This window comes from Rhinolophus hipposideros (genome assembly GCF_964194185.1).
Source record: "Rhinolophus hipposideros genome assembly, chromosome: X".
NCBI lineage: Eukaryota > Metazoa > Chordata > Mammalia > Chiroptera > Rhinolophidae > Rhinolophus > Rhinolophus hipposideros.
In genome coordinates this window covers 84,172,274-84,194,489 of record NC_138046.1, presented here as the reverse complement: position 1 = coordinate 84,194,489, position 22,216 = coordinate 84,172,274, and the positions used below count along the sequence as shown (strand labels likewise).

General features: G+C 37.7%; 1 protein-coding gene across 3 annotated transcripts in view; it reads right to left on the bottom strand.

The window, feature by feature from the left end:
* The window catches only part of PHF8 (PHD finger protein 8), a 126,925-nt gene that overhangs the window by 2,693 nt on the left and 102,016 nt on the right, over positions 1–22,216 (bottom strand). For all 3 annotated transcript variants that reach the window (XM_081041809.1, XM_081041808.1, XM_081041810.1), the window contains 2 exons: positions 7,567–7,676; positions 774–1,110 (listed from right to left, as the gene is read on the bottom strand). In XM_081041809.1, coding sequence (XP_080897935.1) covers positions 774–1,110; positions 7,567–7,676 — 447 coding nt within the window. The remainder of the gene's footprint in view (positions 1–773; positions 1,111–7,566; positions 7,677–22,216) is intronic.

Genomic DNA, 22,216 nt, shown 5'->3' with positions numbered 1-22,216 from the left:
CCTCCTTAACTACTCCCATCAAACGCCACGTGCCCCGGCTCTTCCTCCTGTGATCTCATGCACCAACTCCCCAGTTAGTCTGTCTGGTTCTTTTTCCCACTGGTTTCTTTGGTCCCAATAATGTTGCCTTCCTAAATTCTTCAGGGATGTGATTGCGCCTCCCTGGTCTCTCATCCTGTCCACCAGTATTAGACAAGTGCCTGGTTAGTGCTTATAGCTCAGTGTCCCTGAAGTTGCCGCCCCCAGGGCCTGGTTTCATTAGAAACCCCTATCCTCATCACCCCAATGCCACATCAACCCCACCCGCTTGAGCTACATATTCTAGGGACTGGGCTTTGAGGGCCAAAGCGAGTCAAAGGAGGGCCTGAGTCTCCGACCCTGGCCTCTTCCCCTCCCATATCAAATCACCTCCCATGTCCCATGTGATCTCCTCCATATTTAATCAGTTTATCCCCATCCCTCTCCATTCCCTGTGCCAGAGCCCCAGCCTCTCTTCACTGTAGCTTGGATCTGTGTATGTGCCTGTTTTAGACTTCCCACCTCCAGCTCACTCACCCTCTACTCTGGCCACCAGAAGCATCTTTCTAAACCTACATCTGAGTTTGTCTCTGTTAACACCAGTCAATGTCTGTCTCTTCATGGACTATGAGATCAAGTCCAAGCACCTTAGGTGGGCTGCCAACGTCCCTCCCAGGTATTCTCATCTACCAGAGTGCATAGGGTTTGGAGTGCATAAGATCCTGCTCAGTTCTATAACCATATGGCAGTTGTACCTTGTCCTGCTTGATTGCTCTGGGAGCCAATGGAAGGGCGTCGCTGGGTCAAGAAGACGCCAGGGGCCATGGGTGTGGTGCTGCGGTTTGCCTGAGCCATGCCAAAGGCATTGGGACGAGCAGTATACTCGTGGTCAGCAAGACTTCCTGAGAGGGCCTCTTGTTTAGGCTCAGGAGGAGGCAGGGGTGAGGAGGAGGTGAGAAGCTGGGGTGTAGTGGTCAGAGTCGGGGCTGGTGCTGCCACACTGAGATTGGACTCTTGAGGGCGAGGCTGTTCTACTTCCTTCAACAAAGGCTTCTTCTTGATATATTTCTTCTTTTGGGCCTTCTGCAGCTCCTGAAACACAAGCCAAATGGAAAGCGAAAATTCAGGAATGGAGAAAAGAGAATTTCCCAGAAGGGAAATTAGACAATGGTCAATGTGGACCTCAACCTGTCCCCACCCCAAGTCTAGCCTGGATGCATGGACACACAAACATGCCTTCAACACCTGAGGTCATCTTTTTGGGACCATCCATCCGGAAGTCATCACTGCTACTAATCAGTACAGTGGCAACAGGAGGGTAAATGAGTTCAGAGACTTGGGTTTTGATAATAACACTGCCAGTTACTAGGTGGATTGTGGCCACTTGTAATAGTAATAGCTAAATTTATGTCAGCAGCTGAGACCCTTTATATACTTTATCTTATTCACTCCTCAGAGCAGCCCTGAGAAGAAAAATCCCTTAGTTTACAGATGAGAAAACTGAGATGCAGGGATATTAAGTATCTTGAGCTGAAAGCCTCACAACTGAAGAGTTCCTGGGCCCAGGAGTCAACCAGGCCTATCTAAACAACCACCCTGCACACTTCTCAGAATGGGACACCTCAGAATAAAAGGGTAATAGTAGGTTTGGAATGAGGTAGACCTGGGTTCAAATCTAGGCTTGCGCTCCTAAGTTGGATGATCTTGGTCAAGTTACTAACCTTTCCCAATTTCAATCGCCTCATCTGAAAAATGGGCAAAATAATGTCTATTTTTCAGGATTGTCGGAAAGATTAAATAAAATAATGACATACAAACAAACATGTAGCATATAGTAGGTACTCAACAAGTGGTAAATTGTTATTCTATCTTCATCTCTTACAAGGGTGTATCTTCCTCTTTCTTTTTTAACATTTTTAAAATTAGTTTCTGGTGCACAAAACAATGTAATAGTTAGACATTTATCATTTGTATCCCTCACACTGTGACAAACCCCTCCCCCTATCTACAACCCCTCTGACATCGCACAGAGCCATTACATTTCCACTGTCTGTATTCCTAATGCTGTACTCTGCTTACATGTATATATGTAAGTATATACATATATAGAAAATTATAGTTGACATTCATTATTGTTCATCTTCCTCTTTCTTTTAATAGAGGACTTGACAAACCTCTAGGTCATCAGTCTTAAAACCTCAACCTGGGATGAAGAGAAGAATAAGGAACTATATCACTTCTCCCAATATCTTGGATTTCATCCATCCATTGCTCTGTGGATTTACTATCCACTGGGTAGTGGGTACCTGTGTAGTGGGCATCTGGAGCCCTGAGGACCTGGAAAAGTGATGCTGAGAGCATGTGAACGATGGTACATAGCCACACAGACCAACTCAGTGATTACATATCTTTGCCCTCTCTTGGCAACATAGGTCTACTCCTACTCTTGCCTTTGAAAGATCTGACAGGCTGCAGCTACAATAGGAATTTGTGGGGGACAAGAATAATAATATTAGTAATACATGCCAGGTACTCTTCTATAATTTAACTCATTTAATATCTGTAAGAAGTATCAGAAGAATCATAATCCCACTTTTAGGAGAAGAAATCATGGCACTAAGAGCTTAAGTCATTTCCCCAAGGTTACAGGACCAGTAAGTGGCAAACCTGGAATTAAAACTCAAGCCATCTGACTTCAGAATCTCTTTTCTCAGCCACGCCGGTATTCCACCCATACCAAGAACTGTATTTCTGACCCCATTTCTCTTATCTGAATCCAGAAATCTGTTTATACCTAGATCACATAGCCTAAATTTGCTACCTTTATTGCCTATTTACTTCTCATATAATTCACCCAGATTGCCCCACAGAAGACTAGACTGTCTTATGACAAGGCTACTTTCACTTGGACAACTCCTTTGCTTAAAAAGCCTAGCAAGTCTGCACCCAAGTTCAAACTCCCTGGCCTGACACTCATGGTCTTCCAGACTCTGGCCACTTACACGTAGCCAATCCATAATGATAATGATGAAAAGCAAACATGTCTATAGTATATATACTACATGGCAAGTGCTGTTCTCAGAGTTTTTATATACATTACCTCATCTAATCCTCAAAGTCTATAAAGAAACTGAGGCACAAATTAAATAGTTTGCTCAGTGGTACAATGAGGATTAAAACTCAGGCAGGCTGGCTCCAGAATCTATTTTTTAACCTCTATTTATCTTACCCTGCTCCTCACAATGAAGCCTCCAATCCAAAAATATCTGCTCATTCATTCATTTACTCACCCAACACTGACAAAACATATGCTTAGAATAATGGGGATACCAAGTTAAATTAGATATAGCCCCATTCCTGCGGCAATCACAGTTTAATAAGGACCACAGAAAAGTACACTAATGATTGTAAATACCACGAGAGAATGCTATGGAAGCACAGAAGGATACTGAAATAAATTGACAATAAATGGTGTGAAGGAGGGTTAGGTAAGGCATCTGAGAGGAGGGCATGATTCTCAATGGGCAGATGGAGCAGCCTGTGCAAAGGCACAGAGGCGTGAGACAATCTGATACACAGTGAACTATGAGTAGCATAGTAGCATAGCAATAGTATGGCTAGTATAAAGGATGTGCATGTAGGGCTGGCAGGAAGTCAGGAGGAGAGGTGACCAGAGACCAAATCTAGACGGCCTCTGTGCTGTATAAATTAGTTATCTTACCCTGAAATTCTTCCCTGTCCCCTACAAAAGCTTCATCTGCAAAACCCCTCCCAGATTTCAAAACCTCTTCATTGAGGTCATTCCTGAATAACTCACACAGAAGTGAGCTCCTTAGAAGGCTGAGTGTAGTTTTCACACCTTTAATTAATTTTTCTTTATTTAAAGCAGAACCCCATTGTTTTTGTTTTTTTCCAAATTACATTTTACATGGCACTAAGGTATACATATCAGAGAGAAGTTCTGTTCGAAGAAGGGCTGCCTGACAAAACCCAAACAAGCAGCATCTGGCTTCAGTGCACCCTGTACCTCTTGCTGAGCAGCCCCAAACCCAGCATTGGCAGCCGCCAGTCTCAGGTGGCCTCTCCCAGGCACCTCCAAGCCCAGCGCAGGTGGCAGCCATCTGCAGAATGCTTTGTGGCTGATGCCAGGTGGCTCTGGACAGTGTACAGGCTATGGCTGAACTTGGCCTGTGGCAAGGCCCCTCCCAGGAGGCCCTGGGGCTGGCAAAACCAGTGGCTGGCTTCAGACCCAGCCAAAGCACCACCGGGCTGCCTCCCTGGATGACACACCCAAAGGACAGACTAGGCAGGCACGGAGCCCCGCCAAAGTGAGTCCTGCTCCATAAGGTCAGCCCCTGCACAACAGCTCGACTGCAGTCATGGCCAGTCCTCACAACTAACCAGCTCAAGGGTCAATCTCTCCCACTGATGTGCAAACAGAAACCAAAGCACAACTACAACAGGAGGGCACATACAACCCACACAAGGAACACAATTGGAGCACCCGGCTCAGGTGACAAGGGAGACTGTGCCACTGGGTCCCACAGGACACTTACTATATAAGGCCATTCTACTAAGACCAGGAGACATAGCAGCACTACCTAATACATAGAAACAAACACAGAAAGGGAGCCAAAATGGGGAAACAAAGAAACATGTCCCAAATGAAAGAATAGAACAAAGCTCCAGAAGAAGAACTAAACAAAATGGAGACACGCAATGTACCAGATGCAGAGTTCAAAACACTGGCTATAAGGATTCTCAATGATCTCAGGGAGAACTTCAACAAAGAGATAGAAAACATAAAAATGGAGATAGCAAACATTAAAAAAAGACCGAGTCAGAAACAAAGAATAACTGAAATAAATAATACATTAGAGGGAATCAACAGATTAGATGAAGCAGAGAATCAAATCAGTGATTCAAAAGTTAAGGTAGCAGAAAACACCCAATCAGAACAGCAAAAAGAAAAAAAGAATCCAAAAAAAATGAAGATAGTTTAAGGAGCTTCTGGAACAACATCAGGCATACCAACAGACACATCAGAGGGATACCAAAAGGAGAAGAGAGAGAGCAAGGAATTGAAAACCATTTTGAAGAAATAATGACCGAAAACTTCCATAACCTGGTGAAGGAAATAGACATACAGGCCCAGGAATTGTACACAGTCCCAAACAGGATGAACCCCAAGAGGCCAACACCAAGACACCTCATAATTAAAATGCCAAAGGTTAAAGACAAAGAGAGAATCTTAAAAGCAGCAAGAGAAAAGCAGTTAGTTATCTACAAGGGAGCTTCCATACGACTGTCAGCTGATTTCTCAACAGAAACTTTGCAGGCATAAGGGATTGGCAGGAAATATTCAAAGTGATGAAAAGCAAGGAACTACAACCAAGATTACTCTACCCAGCAAATCTATCATTGAGAATCAAAGGACAGATAAAACAGTTATCCAGACAAAAACAAAAAGCTAAAGAAGTTCATCAACACCAAACCAGTATTACAAGAAATGTTAGAGGGACTTCTTTAAGAAGAAAAAAATAAAGATCAAAAATCTGAACAATAAAGTGGCAATAACTACATATCTATAAACAATTACTTCAAATGTCAATGGATTAAATTCTCCAATGAAAAGAAATAAGGTGTCTGAATAGAAAGAAAAACAAGACCCTTACATATGCTGCCTACAAGAGTCTCCGTTCAGATTGAAAGACACACATAGACTGAACAAAAAGGGAAGGAAAAAGATATTTCTTGAAAATGAAAACAAACAAGCTAGGGTAGCAATACTTATACCCAACAAAATAGACTTTAAAACAAAGGCTATAATAAGAGACAAAGAAAGATCCAGTAATCCCACCTCTGGGTATTTATCCAAAGAAACCCAAAACACTACTTCGAAGAGAAATGTGTATGCATATGTTCATTGCAGCATTATTTACAATAGCCAAGATATGGAGGCAACCTGGGTGTCCATCAATGAATGAATAGATAAAGAAGAGGTGGTACATATATACAATGGAATATTCCTCAGCCATAGAAACGAATGAAATCTTGCCATCTGTAACAATATGGATGGAACGAGAAGGTATTGTACTGAGTGGAGAAAGTCAGACAAAGACAAATGCCATATGATTTCACTTATATGTGGAATCTAAAGAACAAAACAAACAACAAAGCAGAAACAAACTCATAGATACAGAGAACATTTTGATGGTTGCTAGCTGGATTGATGGTTGGAGGTTAGGTGAAAAAGGAGAAGGGATTAAGAAGTACAAATTGGTAGTTACCAAACAGTTATGGGAATGTAAAGAATAGCATAAGGGACATAGTCAATAATATTGTAATAACTATATGTGGTATCAGGAGGGTACTAGATTTATTGGGGTGATCACAAGTTATATAAATGTCTAATCACTATGTGGTACACCTGAAACTAATATACTATTGTATGTCAACTGTAATTGACAAATAAAACAATTGTGTTTTAAAAAAATAAAGGGGCCTCCTGGCCTGCAGGCTCCTAACAAAAGCCTCTGAGACACTTCTAAGCAACTTCAGAGCGCCATAGAACATCACATTAAAAACACCATTTTATTATTTTTTTAAATAGAATATAATTACTGAATTATGTAAACACTTAACTATTTCATTTTATTTAAATAACAAGTAACATGAAAATTAGAAGATACGAGTTGAATCTTGTCTCCTCCATTTACTGGCTGTATTATCCTGGACTAGTCACTTAAAGAGAGTCTCATTTTCTTCACCTGTAAAATGGTGAAAATATCACCTATTGAACAGGGGTCCTGGGCATATCACCTGAGACATGGTACATGGAAGCACCTAACATAAAACAGATGCTCAATAAATGCTCTAAACTATGGGATGTGGCACAAGGAGCTAAGCAGATGTTGATAAGGAAAAAATCAGAAGATTCCCCTCCAACTGCTCTCAGGGTTGCTGAACACAGTATATACATTCAAGAACCCTGCCAACTCTAACAGGCAAAAAAGTCAACTTGATTCTAATGAAGTGACCCTTTAAGACAAAACTTAGTGGGTGAACTTTTCTTGGGAGGAAGGGGGTGAAGATCAAGGCAATAGTATTTGATATAGAGAACAAGAAAAGCCTCTCCCCCAAAAAGCAAATTCCAATACTGGTGCGTAGCTGAAAACTTGAGTATACTCAATTGAGTCACCTCCTTGGGGCTTCATCTGAAGGCTAATGCTATTACCCAAGGACAGACATGGTCCCTCCCATCTGAGAGGATATTACACACCCAGAAAAGCAAGGCCCTTCCGCCGGCCCTCTATATTCTTTCACCCTAAATCATGTCAACTGTGTGACCTGTGGAAGTAGCTTGTCATTGAGTTGGGATCTGAAGGATATAGGAGGGACTAGAATACTGTCATGGATAAAGATGAAAGGGAGTACACTCCCCAGTGAAACAACAGTGGGATCCTATCAACTCAAAGGTCTGAGCTTTGAGGCTCTAAGTTAAACTAGATTAAGTCGCAGGGCCATTGACTAGCTGTCAACACCTACCTGCTGGGCCAGCTTTGCAGCTGCTGCAGCCAAACCAGTCTCAATGGAAGCTACCCGGGTCCCCTCACGCACAGGACGGTCCTGCTTCGGCAGAGTTGGGGTCACACGGGCTGCAGAGGAAACAGGATGAAAACATTTATCTGAATGGCAACCATATTCCCTACCTCTGAGCCCCCCAAAGATGATCTCAATTGGTCTTCCTGCTTCCAGCTTAAACAAAGTCAGATTTTGCTTCCTATCTGGTAAGAAGCTAGTTCACAAATGCCTAAAGTACACAAAGTATACACTTATTAATGGATAAAACTTAACCTCCCTGAACTGGCATTTAAGGTTGTCCATATTCTGCTCCTGGCCAACTACCTCACCAACCTTATTTTCATACCCATATTCTCAGCTTCTCTAGACAAAATGGCTTCCTTACTATACCTTCAGAATATGTACAGTTCATCTTCTCTCCCTGTGCTTTCACCCTCACCATCCACACTGCCTGGAGTACCCTCTTCTCTTTTAAACTCCTCTTCGAAACCTGTCCATCCTTCAAAAGTTAGCTAAAATCAACCTTCTATGATGCAAACCTCTAAGAGGGGCTCACATGGATTTCTCCATCCCCCGAACTTAAAATATGTAGAAGTCACTTAATATTAGGTTGGTGCAAAAGTAATTGCGGTTTAAAATGTTACAATTGCAAAAACCGCAATTACTTTTGCACCAACCTAATACATAGCACATACAATCTTGTCTCATTCCCTAATGTTTACATGTGTTATTTTGTCTACCAACCTGGCTATGAGCTCCTGAAGACCATCTTGTATAATCCTTTTATAATTCCTTAACAATCTTCAATCAAAAAATATTCATTCCACATTTTATATAGGAAGTATATTTCAGTATAACCAAACTGCCCCAGATGATGAGTCAAAGCTCTTCTTAACATAAGAATACCAGCTAATAAATGTTGAAGCAATGACAGAATTAGAAAATCACAGGTTTGCAAGCCCTTAGTGGAACAACTGGTTCAAGGGCATTGGATATTCACACAGTACCAAAGTGTTACCTCACAGATTACTTGTAAGTCTCTAGAAGAAAAAAACCAACTTGACAAGGGTGAGATCAGGATATCGCTCCCTTAACTAAGTATTAACTTTATTGTCACTAATAGTGAGACAAACACTTTCATGCATTTCCTGATGCAATACAATAGAAAATTCACAGCATAATCTGGGAAGTAGTTTTGCCAAAGATCTAAAATCAAGTAAGCAGTTCACATTACTTCCAGTTTTTAAGAAAGACAGAGATACAAGAACAAGTTAAATGACACCATGAGAAAACAATCAGACATTCTACAAGATAACTGGCCTGGTTTCATTAAAAAGACAATTTCACAAGGAAGCAAACAAATCTAAAAATTGGGATGTGCTACAGGACGAATATACAGGTTGCCGTTTTTTTTTTTTTTAACAACATAAAACAAAAGTGGGGGGAGGGGCAACTGCTCTAGATTAAGAGACTTAAAAGGCATGATACCCAAATGCCATATGGACACTATTTAGATCCTGACTTAAACAAATCCACTGTAAAAATACTTTTTACTTAGACAATTGAGGAAATTCGATTATGGACTTAGTGGTAGCTAACGTCAGGAAATTATCAAATTATTAATTTTGTTATGTACAACAACAGGATTGTAACAATGTGAGAAAATGTCCCTATTTTTTAGAGATGCATACTGAAGTACATAGAAGGTGGGAATGGCACAATACCTGGGAATTGCTTTAAAGGATATACAATTTTGAAAATAAGAAGCTACAGATGAATCAAATATTGCAAAATCTTGATAACTGTTGATTCTCGGTGATGAGAGTATGATAACTCATTGTACTAGTCTCTCTATTTTTAATTAAAGAAACAAATCAATGTCACAGAAAAAAAGGAGGTGATGGTGATACTGACCTAGATTTAAAGATTACTTGGTTAGCTATTATTATTACAAAGGAGCCTTTCTGTATAAAGGTGTGCAGATTGAAGAAAAGGCAATTCAGGAAGTTGAAGTCTTTCCTTTAAAGGTGGTATTTTATTTGTTTAGAAAATGATCTAAAGCAAATATAGCAAAAATGTTAATGCACAATTTTCGGTTACGGATTTATAGATATATTTTATATTGTTCTCTATAGTTCTGTAAGTGTGGTGGTTTAAAAACAAGCGCCCAAATTCTATTGATAGGTGGGGTCTATGTTCCCTCTCGTTGAATTGTGCAGGCTCATGTATAGCCTATAGAATGTGCTGAAAGTGACACTGCATGACTTCTGAGGCTAGACCAGAAAAGGCAATTTCAGTTTCCACGTTGTTTATTAGAACACTCACACTTAGAGCCCTTAGCAACCATGTAAGAAGCTTGATTGCCTTGAGGCCACCAAACAGTGAGGAAGCTAGCCATATGGAGAGGACACACGTTGGAACTCTGCTTGGCATTTCTAGTATCTGAGTCCTCCCAGTCCAGGCACAAGAGATGTGAGTTAATGAAACTTGAGATGATTCAAACTCTTAGCCATCAAGTGACCTCCAGCCTTCAAAATTACCCAGCTGAAGCCCTAGGCAGCATGGAGTAGAGACAAGTTGTCCTCATTGTGCCCTTTCCAAATTCCTGACCTATACAATACATGGGCAAGTCGATGGGTCAAGCTGAAGAAAAAACAAACAAACAAACAAACAAACAAACAAACAAAAAGAACTGTTTTGATTGGACCTAGGTTTTGGAAAAAAACACCATACAAGAAATTATGGAGGAACAGTTGAGAAAATTTGATTATGGACATGGTATTAGAAGATCTTAGGGAGTTATTAACTGTGAAACCTAACAAAGGTTGTAAGCTTACATAAGAGGGTGTCCTTATTCTTAGGACTTACTGAAGCGTTAAGGGGTAAAATATCATGTTGTGATAGCTGCACATTACTCTGAAGTGGCTCAGCGAAAACTACAGATAGACAGACAGCTATAGATAAGTGGATGAAGCAAATACACCAAAATATTACAACTGTAGGATCTAGGTATTGAGAACATCAGTGTTTGCGTACTACCTTCTACATATATGTATGTTTGAAAATTATCATTAATAAAATGTTTTACATAACCAATGAGACTAATAGATTATACAAATAAAATGTAGTCCTTGAATAGATACTGGTTTGAATAAACAAATTATAAAAGATATTTTTGGTACAATTTGGAGAAATTTAAATAAGGATTTGACATTAAGTAATATAGGAAATAAATGTTACTTTACTTAGGTGTCATATAATGGTCCTATAGCTATGGAAGAAAATGTCATTTTTCATAGAGCTGCACACTGAACTATTTAGTATGTCATGATGGTGGCATCAGCACAACTGACAAAGTTAAGGACCTCCAAAAACTTGCTCCTGAATTAAAACAATGAAAAAACTGGCAAAAATTGTCCAAATAAACTTTTTTCAGAACTCTGGAAATTAACCAAAAACTTACAGCAAACTGGAGAGCATGTACTTAAGAAAAATTGCTAAATCTCAGTAAGAGCAGTGCGCTTTACAGCATTTTACCTTGCCTTAGACCCATTCAGGTCTCCTCAGCTCAGCAGTATCCTTGAAAAATAACAGCCCACATTCTCAGCAACTAGGAAACAGAATGGAGCTGGAGCTTTCTTTCAAAGCCTAGTGCTAAAAAGCTTCTCCCTAGGTGGCATTTAACAAAAATATTTAAAGGCAAGTGCTTTAATGTCACAGCTGCTTAAGGTGATAGAAAACAGTTGTGGCAAACAATAGACTAACCCAAAAGCTTAAAAGGAAAAGCTGAAGAATGAGTTATCCACTGGGGATTAGAAAAACTCCCACATATTCATGGGAATCTAGAAGGCCATAAACATGCATATGGTCTATGTGCATAGTCAGGAAAGGCTTGAGAATTCCCTAGCACTCACCACTGGCTGACACCCAGGCTTCGGCAAAGCAGGAAGTGAAGCCTAAGGCAGAGTTGTAAATTGCCTGCCTGAGTGCTGAGGCATGTCTCAACATGCACATAGAGTCCCTTGTCAAACACTGTGAGATTTACTGGTTTCAGGCATTTAAGGAAATCTCTGTCCAGTCATTAGTTGACCACTAAACTGAGACTTCAGTGGCCACAAATAAAAAGAATATATACTTTAATGATTTTTTTCTGAACTAATTATAAACAAACAAATAAAAACAAGTAGCAACAAAACAAACCCTGGGGAACAGAGTGGGGAGTATCTCATTTCCAGAGTTGCCACACTATTTAAAATGTTCAATTTTCAACAAAAAATTCCAAGATATGCAAAGAAATAAGAAAGTATAGCCATACATAGAAAAAGAAGTAACCAATAAACACTACTTCACTTTCTAAACAAAGTTGGACTTACTAGAAAAGGATTTTAACCAGCTATTTTAAACATGTTCAACGAGGTAAAGGAGACTATGTATAAAGAACTAAAGGATACTACAAACAATTATATGTCAACAAATTGGACAATTGAAGAAATGGATATTGTCCTAGAAACATACTATCTTCCAAGACTGAATCAAGAAGAAACACAAAATCTGAACAGACTGATTACTACTAATGAAATCAAATCAGTAATCAAACAGATCCCAACTAACAAAAGTCTTGGACCAGATTGCTTCACAGGTGAATTTTACCAAACATTCAGAGAAGAATTAACAACTATATTTCTCAAACTATTCCAAAAAATTCAAGCAGGGAAGGCTCCAAGATCATTGTATGAGGCCATCATTAATTACCCTGATTCCAAAACCAGACAAAGACATTACAAAAAAGAAAATGATAGGCCGATATCCCTGACGAACACAGATGCAAAAATCCTCAACAAAATATTAGCAAGCCGAATTCAGCAATATATTAAAAAGATCATATACACCATGAGCATGTGAGATCTAATCCTAGAATGCAAGGTTGGTTCAATATATACAAAACAGTTAACGTGACACACTACATAAACAAAATGAAGCACAAAAAACATGACCATATCAACAGATGCAGAAAAATAATTTGATAAAATTCAGCATCCATTTATGATAAAAACTCTCAGCAAAGTAGGAACATACCTCAATAAAAGCCACATATGACAAACGAACAGCTAACATCATACCCGATGGAGAAGAGCTAAAATCATTTTCCTTAAGATTAAAAACAAGACAAGGATGTCCACTTTCACCCCTTTTATGCCACCTAGTATTGGAAGTCTTAGCCACAACAAGCTGACAAGAAAAAGAAAAAGGCATCCAAATTAGAAAGGAAGAAGTAAACCTGCCATTATTTGAAGGTGACATGATACTATATACAAAGAACCCTAAAGATTCCACCAAAAAAAAAAAAGCTATTAGAACTGATAAATGAATTCACTAAAGTAGCAGGATATAAAATTAATATTCAGAAATCAATTGTATTTTTATACAATAACAAACTATCAAAAAGAGAAATTAAGAAAACAATCTCATTTACAATTGCATCAAAAAATACCTAGGAATAAATTTAAACAAGGAGGTAAAAGACCTGTACTGGGAAAATTATAAAACACTGGAGAAGATACAAATAAACAGAAGATGGAGAAGATCTGATGCAGGTCCTGGCCCTGAGCCCACCCACCTTCCCCCTGCCTGTCACCCTATCTCTGTCTGTCTCCCTGTCTCTGTTTGTCAGAAGGTTTCATTTTCTTTCTTCTCTCCTACCCTCAGCTTGTTTTTTAAACTAGATTACTTTAGAAAGACTAAATAAAGTTTCCCTTAAGTTTAAAAAAATAAACATTGAAAATATCCATGCTTGTGGATAAGAAGAAACATCACTGAAATACCCACATTACCCAAAGTAATCTATAGATTCAATGCAATCCCTTTCAAAATACCAATGACATTTTTCACAGAACTAGCAGAAAATAATCCTAAATTTTATATGGAAACAAAAAAGACCCCAAATAACCACAGCAATCTTGAGAAAGAACAAAGTAAGAGGTATCATAATACCAGATACCAAACTATACTACACGGCTATAGCAATCAAAACAGCATGGTACTGCCATAAAAACAGACACATAGATCGATGGAACAGAATACAGAGCCCAGAAATAAATCCACGCCAATATGGTCATTTAATCTATGACAAAGGAGGCAAGAATGTATAATGGGGTAAAGAAAGTCTATTCAATAAATGGTGTTGGGAAAACTGGACAGATACACACAGAAACATGAAACCAGACCACCTTCTTACACCATATGCCATATACTCAAAAATGGATGAAAGACTTAAATGTACGACCTGAAGCCATAAAACTCCTTGAAGAAAACATAGGCAGTAAACTCTCTGACATTGCTCTTACCACGTTTCCCGGAAAATAAGACCTAACCGGAAAATAAGCCCTAGCATGATTTTTCAGGATGACATCCCCTGAACATAAGCCCTAATGCGTCTTTTGGAGCAAAAAATAATATAAGATACGGTCTTATTTTTGGGGAAACACAGTAGCAATATTTTTTTTCTGACATATCTCCTCGGGGAAGGAAAAGAATAGAAAAAATAAACAGATGGGACTACACCAAACTAAAAAGTTTTTGCACAGCAAAGGAAATCATCAACAGAAAGAAAAGAAAACCTACTGAATGGGAGAAGATATTCGCCAATAACACATCCGATGGCTTAATATCCAGAATTTATAAAGAACTCATATAACTCAACACCAAAAAATACAAACAATCCGATTTGGGCACAGTACCTGAATAGACATTTCTCCCGAGGACATACAGATGGCCAAGAGACATGAAAAGATGCTCAATGTCATTAATCACCAGAGAAAAACCACAATGAGATATTACTTCACACCTGTCGGGATGGCTGTCATCAATAAATCAATAAATAACAAGTGTTGGTGAGGATGTGGAGAAAAGGGAACCCTCAGGCACTGTTGGTGGGATTGCAAACTATTGCAGCCACTATGGAAAACAGTATGGAGGTTGTTCAAGAAATTAAAAATAGAACTACCTTATGACCAAGCAATTCCACTGCTGGATATTTATCTGAAGAAATCCAAAACCCAAATTCGAAAAGATATATGCACCCCTATGTTCATTGCAGCCAAGAAACGGAATCAACCTAAGTGTTCATCAATAGACTGGATAAAGAAGATGTGGTACATATATACAATGGAATATTACTCAGCCATAAAAAATGAAATCTTACCATTTGTGACAATATAGATGAACCTAGAGGGTACTATGCTAAGTGAAATAAGCCAGACAGAGACAAAAACCATATGATCTCTCTTATAGATAGAATCTAAGGAACAAAATAAATGAACAAACAAAAAAGAAACAGACTCATAGATACAGAGAACAAACTGATGGTTGCCAGATGGGAGGTGGGATAAGAGACTGCGTAAAAAAGATGAAGGGATTAAGAAGTACAAATTGTTAGTTACAAAATAGCCATAGAGATAAAAAGTACAGCATAGGGAATATAGTCAGTAATATTGTAAAAACTACGTAGAGTGCCAGGTGGGGGATCACTTCATAAATTATATAACTGTCTAACCACTACACTGTACAGCTGAAATTAACATAAAATAATACTGAATGTCAATTGTAATTGAAAAAAATAAATAAAATAAAAATAAATTTAAAAAAATAAATAAAATAAATAAAGCAAAGTATGAGAATGTTTCTTCAAAAAGAGAACACTGGGCCAGTTCGGTGGCTCAGGCGGTTGGAGCACTATGCTCCTAACGCCGTAGGCTGCCAGTTCGATTCCCACATGGGCCAGTGCCAGATGGCTCAGTTGGTTGGAGCGAGGGCTCTCAACCACAAGGTTCCCGGTTCAACTCTTCGACTCCTGCAAGGGATGGTGGGCTGAGCCACTGCAAGTAACAACGGCAACTGGACCTGGAGCTGAGCTGCGCCCTCCACAACTAAGACTGAAAGGACAACAACTTGAAGCTGAATGGCACCCTCCACAAGTAAGATCAAAAGGACAACAGCTTGACTTGGAAAAGTCCCAGAAGTACACACTGTTCCCTAATAAAGTCCTGTTCCCCTTCCCAAGGGGGGAAAAAAAAAGACTACCAATAGACAGAAACTACAAGAAGAAACTAAATGGATATTTTAGAGTTGAAAAGTAAAATTCAGTAGAGGTTTTCAACAGATTTGAGCAGGCAGAAGGAGGAAGAATTAGTGAACTTAAGTATAGGTTTACTGAGATTATCCAGTTTGATGAGCAGGGAAAAAAAAGACTAAGGAAAATGAGCAGAGACAAAGGCACCTGTGGGATGCCATCAAATTTACCAACATATGTATATTGCATTCTCCAAAGGAGTGAGTGAAAGGGGCAGAAAGACTACTTGAAGAAATAATTGCTGAAACGTTTCCAAATTTGATGAAAAATGTTAATCTATATATATATCCAAGAAGCTCAACAAGTCCAAGTTGGATAAACTGAAAAAGACAATACATCATAACCAAAACTAAAGACAAGGATCAGCTCTTGAAATCAGCAAAACTGAAGTGACTCAACACAGAAGGGATTCTCATTAAGATTTATAGTGTATTTATCATCAGAAACCACGGATGATAAAAGGCAGTGGGATTATTCAAGGCGCTGAAAGAAAAACACTGTCAACCAAGAATTCTAAAGCCAATAAAATGAGTTCATTACTAATAGTCCAGCCCTTTAAGAAATGCTACAAGGAGCTCTTCAGGTTAAAATGAAAGGACACTATACAGTAAATCAAATCCACATGAATAATGATCACTAGTAAAGGTAACTACACAGGGAAATACAAAAGAAAGGATAAACATTTTTTGTTGTATCTCACTTTTTTCTTCTAATTAAAAAAGCTGCATAAAGCAATAATTATAATTATGTTCATGGCTACACAACGCACAAAGATGTAATTTGTGACAGTAATAGCACAAAGAAGAAAGGGAATGGAACCATATAGGAACAAAGTTTTTGTACACTATTGAAATTAAATTGATATGAATCTGAATTAAAATGGTATAAATTATTAATGTTAATAATCCCCAGGATAATCACCAAGAAAATAACTCAAATATGTAGAGAAAAGAATTAAAATGGGACACTAGAAAATAGCTAGAAACTAGAAAATAAACACAAAAGAAGGCAGTAATGGAAGAATTGAGGAACAAAAAAGAAATAAGACACAGAGAAAAATGAACAATGTAAACCATACTTTGTCAGTTATTATATTAAGTATAAATGGATTAAATTCTCCAATTTAATTGGTAGAATGGAGAAAAGCCCATAATCCTACTGCATGCTGTTTTACACATTTTAGATTCAGGACACAAACAGACTGAAAATAAACGGATGTAAAAGACATACCATGAAGACATTACCCAAATGAGAAACTGAACAGCTATACTAATACCAGACAAAATAGACTTCAAGACAAAAATTGTTATTAGAGACACAGAAGGGACATTTTATAATGATAAAAAGGTGAATTCGTCAAGAAGATATAACAGTTATAAAAATATATGTACCTAATAACAGAGCCCCCAAATACAGCAAAAGCTGACCGAATTGAAGGAAGAAACAAATAATTCAACAACAGTTGGAAACTTCAATGCTCCACTTTCAATAATGGATAGGACAATTAGACAGAAGAACAGCAAGGAAATATAGATTTTATGATGTCTCAAACTTCACTAAAAATGCCTTGAAAAAAAGGATGTGCAAATACAGCAAAATGTTCATCATTAAATCTGGGTGATAAATATATGGGTGTTCATGGTACTAACCTAATTTTTTTAAATTAATTTTATTGGGGTGACAATTGTTAGTAAATTTACATAGATTTCAGGTGTACACTTCTGTATTACATCGTCTATAAATCCCATTGTGTGTTCACCACCCAGAGTCAGTTCTCCTTCTATCACCGTATATTTGATCCCCTTTACCCTCATCACCCACCCCCCACCCCCTTACCCTCTGGTAACCACTAAACTATTGTCTGTGTCTATGAGTTTTTCTTTCTCATTTGTTTGTCTTGTTCTTTTTGGTTTATATACCACATATCAGTGAAATCATAGAGTTCTCTGCTTTTTCTGTCTGACTTATTGCACTTAGCATTATACTCTCAAGATCCATCCATGTTGTCACAAATGCTCCTATATCATCTTGCCTTAACGCCGAATAGTGTTCCATTGTGTATATGTACCACAACTTCTTTATCCATTCATCTATCGAAGGACATTTTGGTTGTTTCCATGTCTTGGCCACCGTAAACAAAGCGGCAATGAACATTGGCGTACACGTGTCTCTATAGAGAAATGCTTTTATATTTTTGGGGTAGATACCCAGGAGAGCGATTGCTGGGTCATATGGTAATTCTATTCGTAATTTCTTGAGGAACCTCCACACTGCCTTCCATAGCGGCTGCACCAGTCTGCATTCCCACCAACAGTGTATGAGAGTTCCTTTTTCTCCACAGCCTCTCCAACACTTGTTACTATTTGTTTTGTTGATGAAAGCCATTCTGACTGGGGTGAGGTGATATCTCATCGTGGTTTTCATTTGCATTTCTCTGATGATTAGCAATGTTGAGCATTTTTTCATATGTCTATTTGCCATTTGTATATCCTCTTTGGAGAAATGTCTCTTCAGGTCCTCTGTCCATTTTTCAATTGGGTTGTTTGTTTTTTTGTTGTTGAGTTTCATGAGTTCCTTGTATGTTTTGGATATTAGCCCCTTATCAGAGGAACTGTTTGCGAAAATCTTCTCCCATTCAGTTGGTTGCCTCATTATTTTGTCAATAGTTTCTTTTGCTGTGCAGAAGCTTTTCAGTTTCATATAATCCCATTTGTTTATTTTAGTTTTTACTTCCATTGCCTTTGGAGTCAAATTCATAAAATGCTCTTTGAACCCAAGGTCCATAAGTTTAGTACCTATGTTTTCTTCAAAGCAGTTTATTGTGTCAGGTCTTATGCTTAAGTCTTTGATCCATTTTGAATTAATTCTGGTACATGGTGACAGATAGCAGTCCAGTTTCATTCTTTTGCACGTAGCTATCCAATTCTGCCAGCACCATTTATTGAAGAGGCTGTCTTTCCTCCATTGTATGTTTTTAGCTTCTTTGTCAAAAATTATCTGTCCATATTTATGTGGTTTTATTTCTGGGTTCTCAATTCTATTCCATTGGTCTATGTGTCTGTTTTTCCGCCAATACCAAGCTGTTTTGATTATTGTAGCCCTGTAGTACAAGCAAAAATCAGGGAGTGTGATACCTCCAGTATTGTTCTTTTTTTTTTAATATTGCTTTGGCTATTCGGGGTCTTTTGTGGTTCCAAACAAATCTGATGATTTTTTGTTCTATTTCTTTAAAAAATGCCATTGGGATTTTAATGGGGATTGCATTAAATCTGTATATGGCTTTGGGCAATGTGGCCATTTTAACTATGTTGATTCTTCCAGTCCATGAGCACGGAATGTCTTTCCATTTCTTTGTGTCTTCTTCAATTTCTTTCAAAAATGTCTTATAGTTTTCAGCATATAAATCCTTCACATCCTTGGTTAAGTTTATTCCTAGGTATTTTATTCTTTTTGCTGCAATTGCAAAAGGAATTGTTTTTTCTATCTCTTTTTCTGAGATTTCATTGTTGGTATATAGGAAAGCAATGGACTTTTGTACGTTGATTTTGTAGCCAGCAACTTTACTGTATTCATGATTGTTTCTAATAGCTTTTTGGTGGAGTCTTTAGGGTTTTCTATATATAGCATCATGTCATCTGCAAAGAGTGACAATTTAACTTCTTCATTTCCAATTTGGATGCCTTTTATTTCTTTCTCTTGCCTGATAGCTCTGGCGAGGACTTCCAACACTATGTTGAAAAGCAGAGGTGATAGGGGACAACCTTGTCTTGGGTACTAACCTAATTTTGTATGAAAAGTTTCACAACAAAATATTTGAAACATAACAAAATATTTACTGTTTATTTTTGTTTTTGTAACCACATTAACTTGATTATTGTAGCACTGTAGTATATTTTAAATATCTTATAAGGCTAATTTCTTTTCATTTCCTTTTTTTGTCTAACACTCTTTAAACTAATCATACCTGTTTACTCTTTTAAATTAATTTTAAAATGAGTTTCCCATAAAATTCAACTAGGATTTTTATCTGGGATAGTGTTGAACATATACAATTAATTAATGACCCTTTACAACACTCAGTTCTTGTAACCAGGCACATAGAACACTTTTATTTATTCATGTTCATGACCTCTTTTATGTTCATCAGTAAAGTTTTGAAGTTTTCTTCATGTATATTCCACACATAATCTTAAAATTATTCTTGGGTATTTTATACAATTGTTGTTATTATCAATAGAATCTTGTTTCCTTGGTATATTAAGGTTATTATTGATATATAACAATCCTTGATTTTTAGAAATCTGGTTTATAGTCAGTGATTACCCAATTTATTGAATTCTTATATTAGTTTTAATAGTTTTTCAGTTGGTTCTCTTACATTTTCTAATTATATAATCACATCATTTCTTTCGTTTGTCAAATATTTATCAAATATCTTACATGTGCCAGGCACTATGGAAGGCGCTACATATAATGAAGGACAAAAATAAACAGGATTCCTTGCCTTACATCATGATAATTTGGTCTCTTAATTTCCAATAATTACAGTTCTTATTTCTGCTTTATTCCTAATTTTGCTGTCTAGAACTTTTAGAACAATACTAAATGATACCAGTGATAATTGGCATATTTATCTTATTCCTTATTTTAATGGGAATACCTTTAGTACAATTGCCTCTATCTTTTTTTGGTAAGAGTCCACTTTGAAAACGTGATAGAAGTTATTAGCTTTCTACCTACAGAAGTATACAGGCATATATGCATATGTTTAACTAAAAAACACAGAGGGTTAATTATCTACTTTCTGAATAAGAAAACAATGGATAAGATCAACTTTTTATAGAGATATTCAGATTTTTTTATGTAGAATGAGGAAAAAGTACCATAAACAAATTACATACATATATGACTATTTCCTTACTGTATAAAAAGGGCAATTTGGAAAGCTTGAAGACCTACATGGATAAATGGGCGAAGGTCAGAAATAAAATTTACAAAGAAGAAATTCGAATGCTAATACAAACATATAAGAAATGTTTACTCAAAGAAACGAAAATTAAATTAATCAGATACTGTTGTTTGCTTGTGAATTACCAAAGATCAAAAAAATATGGTGGAGACTGCTTGTTCTCAACCCAGTATCACTTACCCTTCCTTGCTTACTATCAAAAAACATGACAGTGTGGGACAGCAATGTACCTAGCTAAAAATTTCATTTCCTGGCCTCTCTGGCAGATAATCTTGGCCATGTGACAGAGTTTCAGCCAAAGGTGACATTAAAAAAGTGGAACGTAAAACTCCTTGTAGAGGGGTGCTCAGCAGACCTGTTCCTTTCTCCTTTTGCTCTTCCTCTTCTTCCTGCTGTAAGTCAGAGCCCTCTGCTGGAGGTACAGCAGCCATCGTGTGACCATGAGGGGACACGCACTCACTAAGGATGCCTGAGAGGTTCTTGTTACAGGCAAACACTATTCCTGACTGATAAGTCCCAAGCCTGTGAGGATTCATAAACAAGTACTGTCGCACATAGCTGGTGAGAGTGTAAACTAGTACAATTTTTCTGAAAAGCAATTTGGCAATACATATAAATAGCTTTTAAAACGTTTCTATTAACACATTGTATTGGCAAGGGTCTAGGGAAACAGGCACTCTCATGCATTGCTTGTGGGAGCGTAAACAATCTCTAAGATGTAATTGTTAAGTGAGAAAAGTAAAGCACATAACAGTGTGTAAAGTATGCTTCCCATTGAGTAAAAAAAAAAAGAGTGGGAAAGAAAATATATACATGTATTTACTTGTATATGCATAAGCTACCCTGAAAGAATTAACATGAAACTAATAACAGTGGCTGACTCCAGGTGGGGAATTGGAAGGCTTTGGAACAGGGGTTAGAGGAAGAATTTTCACTGTGTACCCATATATAAAGGCACATACTTTCATGCACTTTGGCCCTTCTAGAGTTTCATGGGGATCCATCCTAAGTAAATAATCAGAAATACAAACACTTACATAAAAAGATGTTCATCCCAACCAGAGGGTAAGGGGGAAGAGGGGTTTTGGAAGAGGGTAAACGGGGTCAAATATATGGTGATGGAAGGAGAACTGACTCTGAGTGGCGAACACACAATGGGATTTATAGACGATGTAATACAGAATTGTACACCTGAAATCTATGTAAATTTACTAACAACTGTCACCCTTATTGGGTGACAATTAACTTAAAAAAAATATTCATCCCAAATGTTACCACTAAGTGTGAAAACTTGGGACTAGGCTAAATGCCTCACATCAAAGGAGAAGTTAGGTAAATTAGGTATATATTCCATGGAATGGAATATTTTGTAACCACTAAAATATTATTTATAAACAATAGCATAGGGATATGTTTATGATATAATATTAACTTAAAAGGCCAGATGTATTTATTGGATTTCAACTTTTACAGTCAACTTCTGGTCAATGTAGAGTATTAATCACAAGACAGTGTAA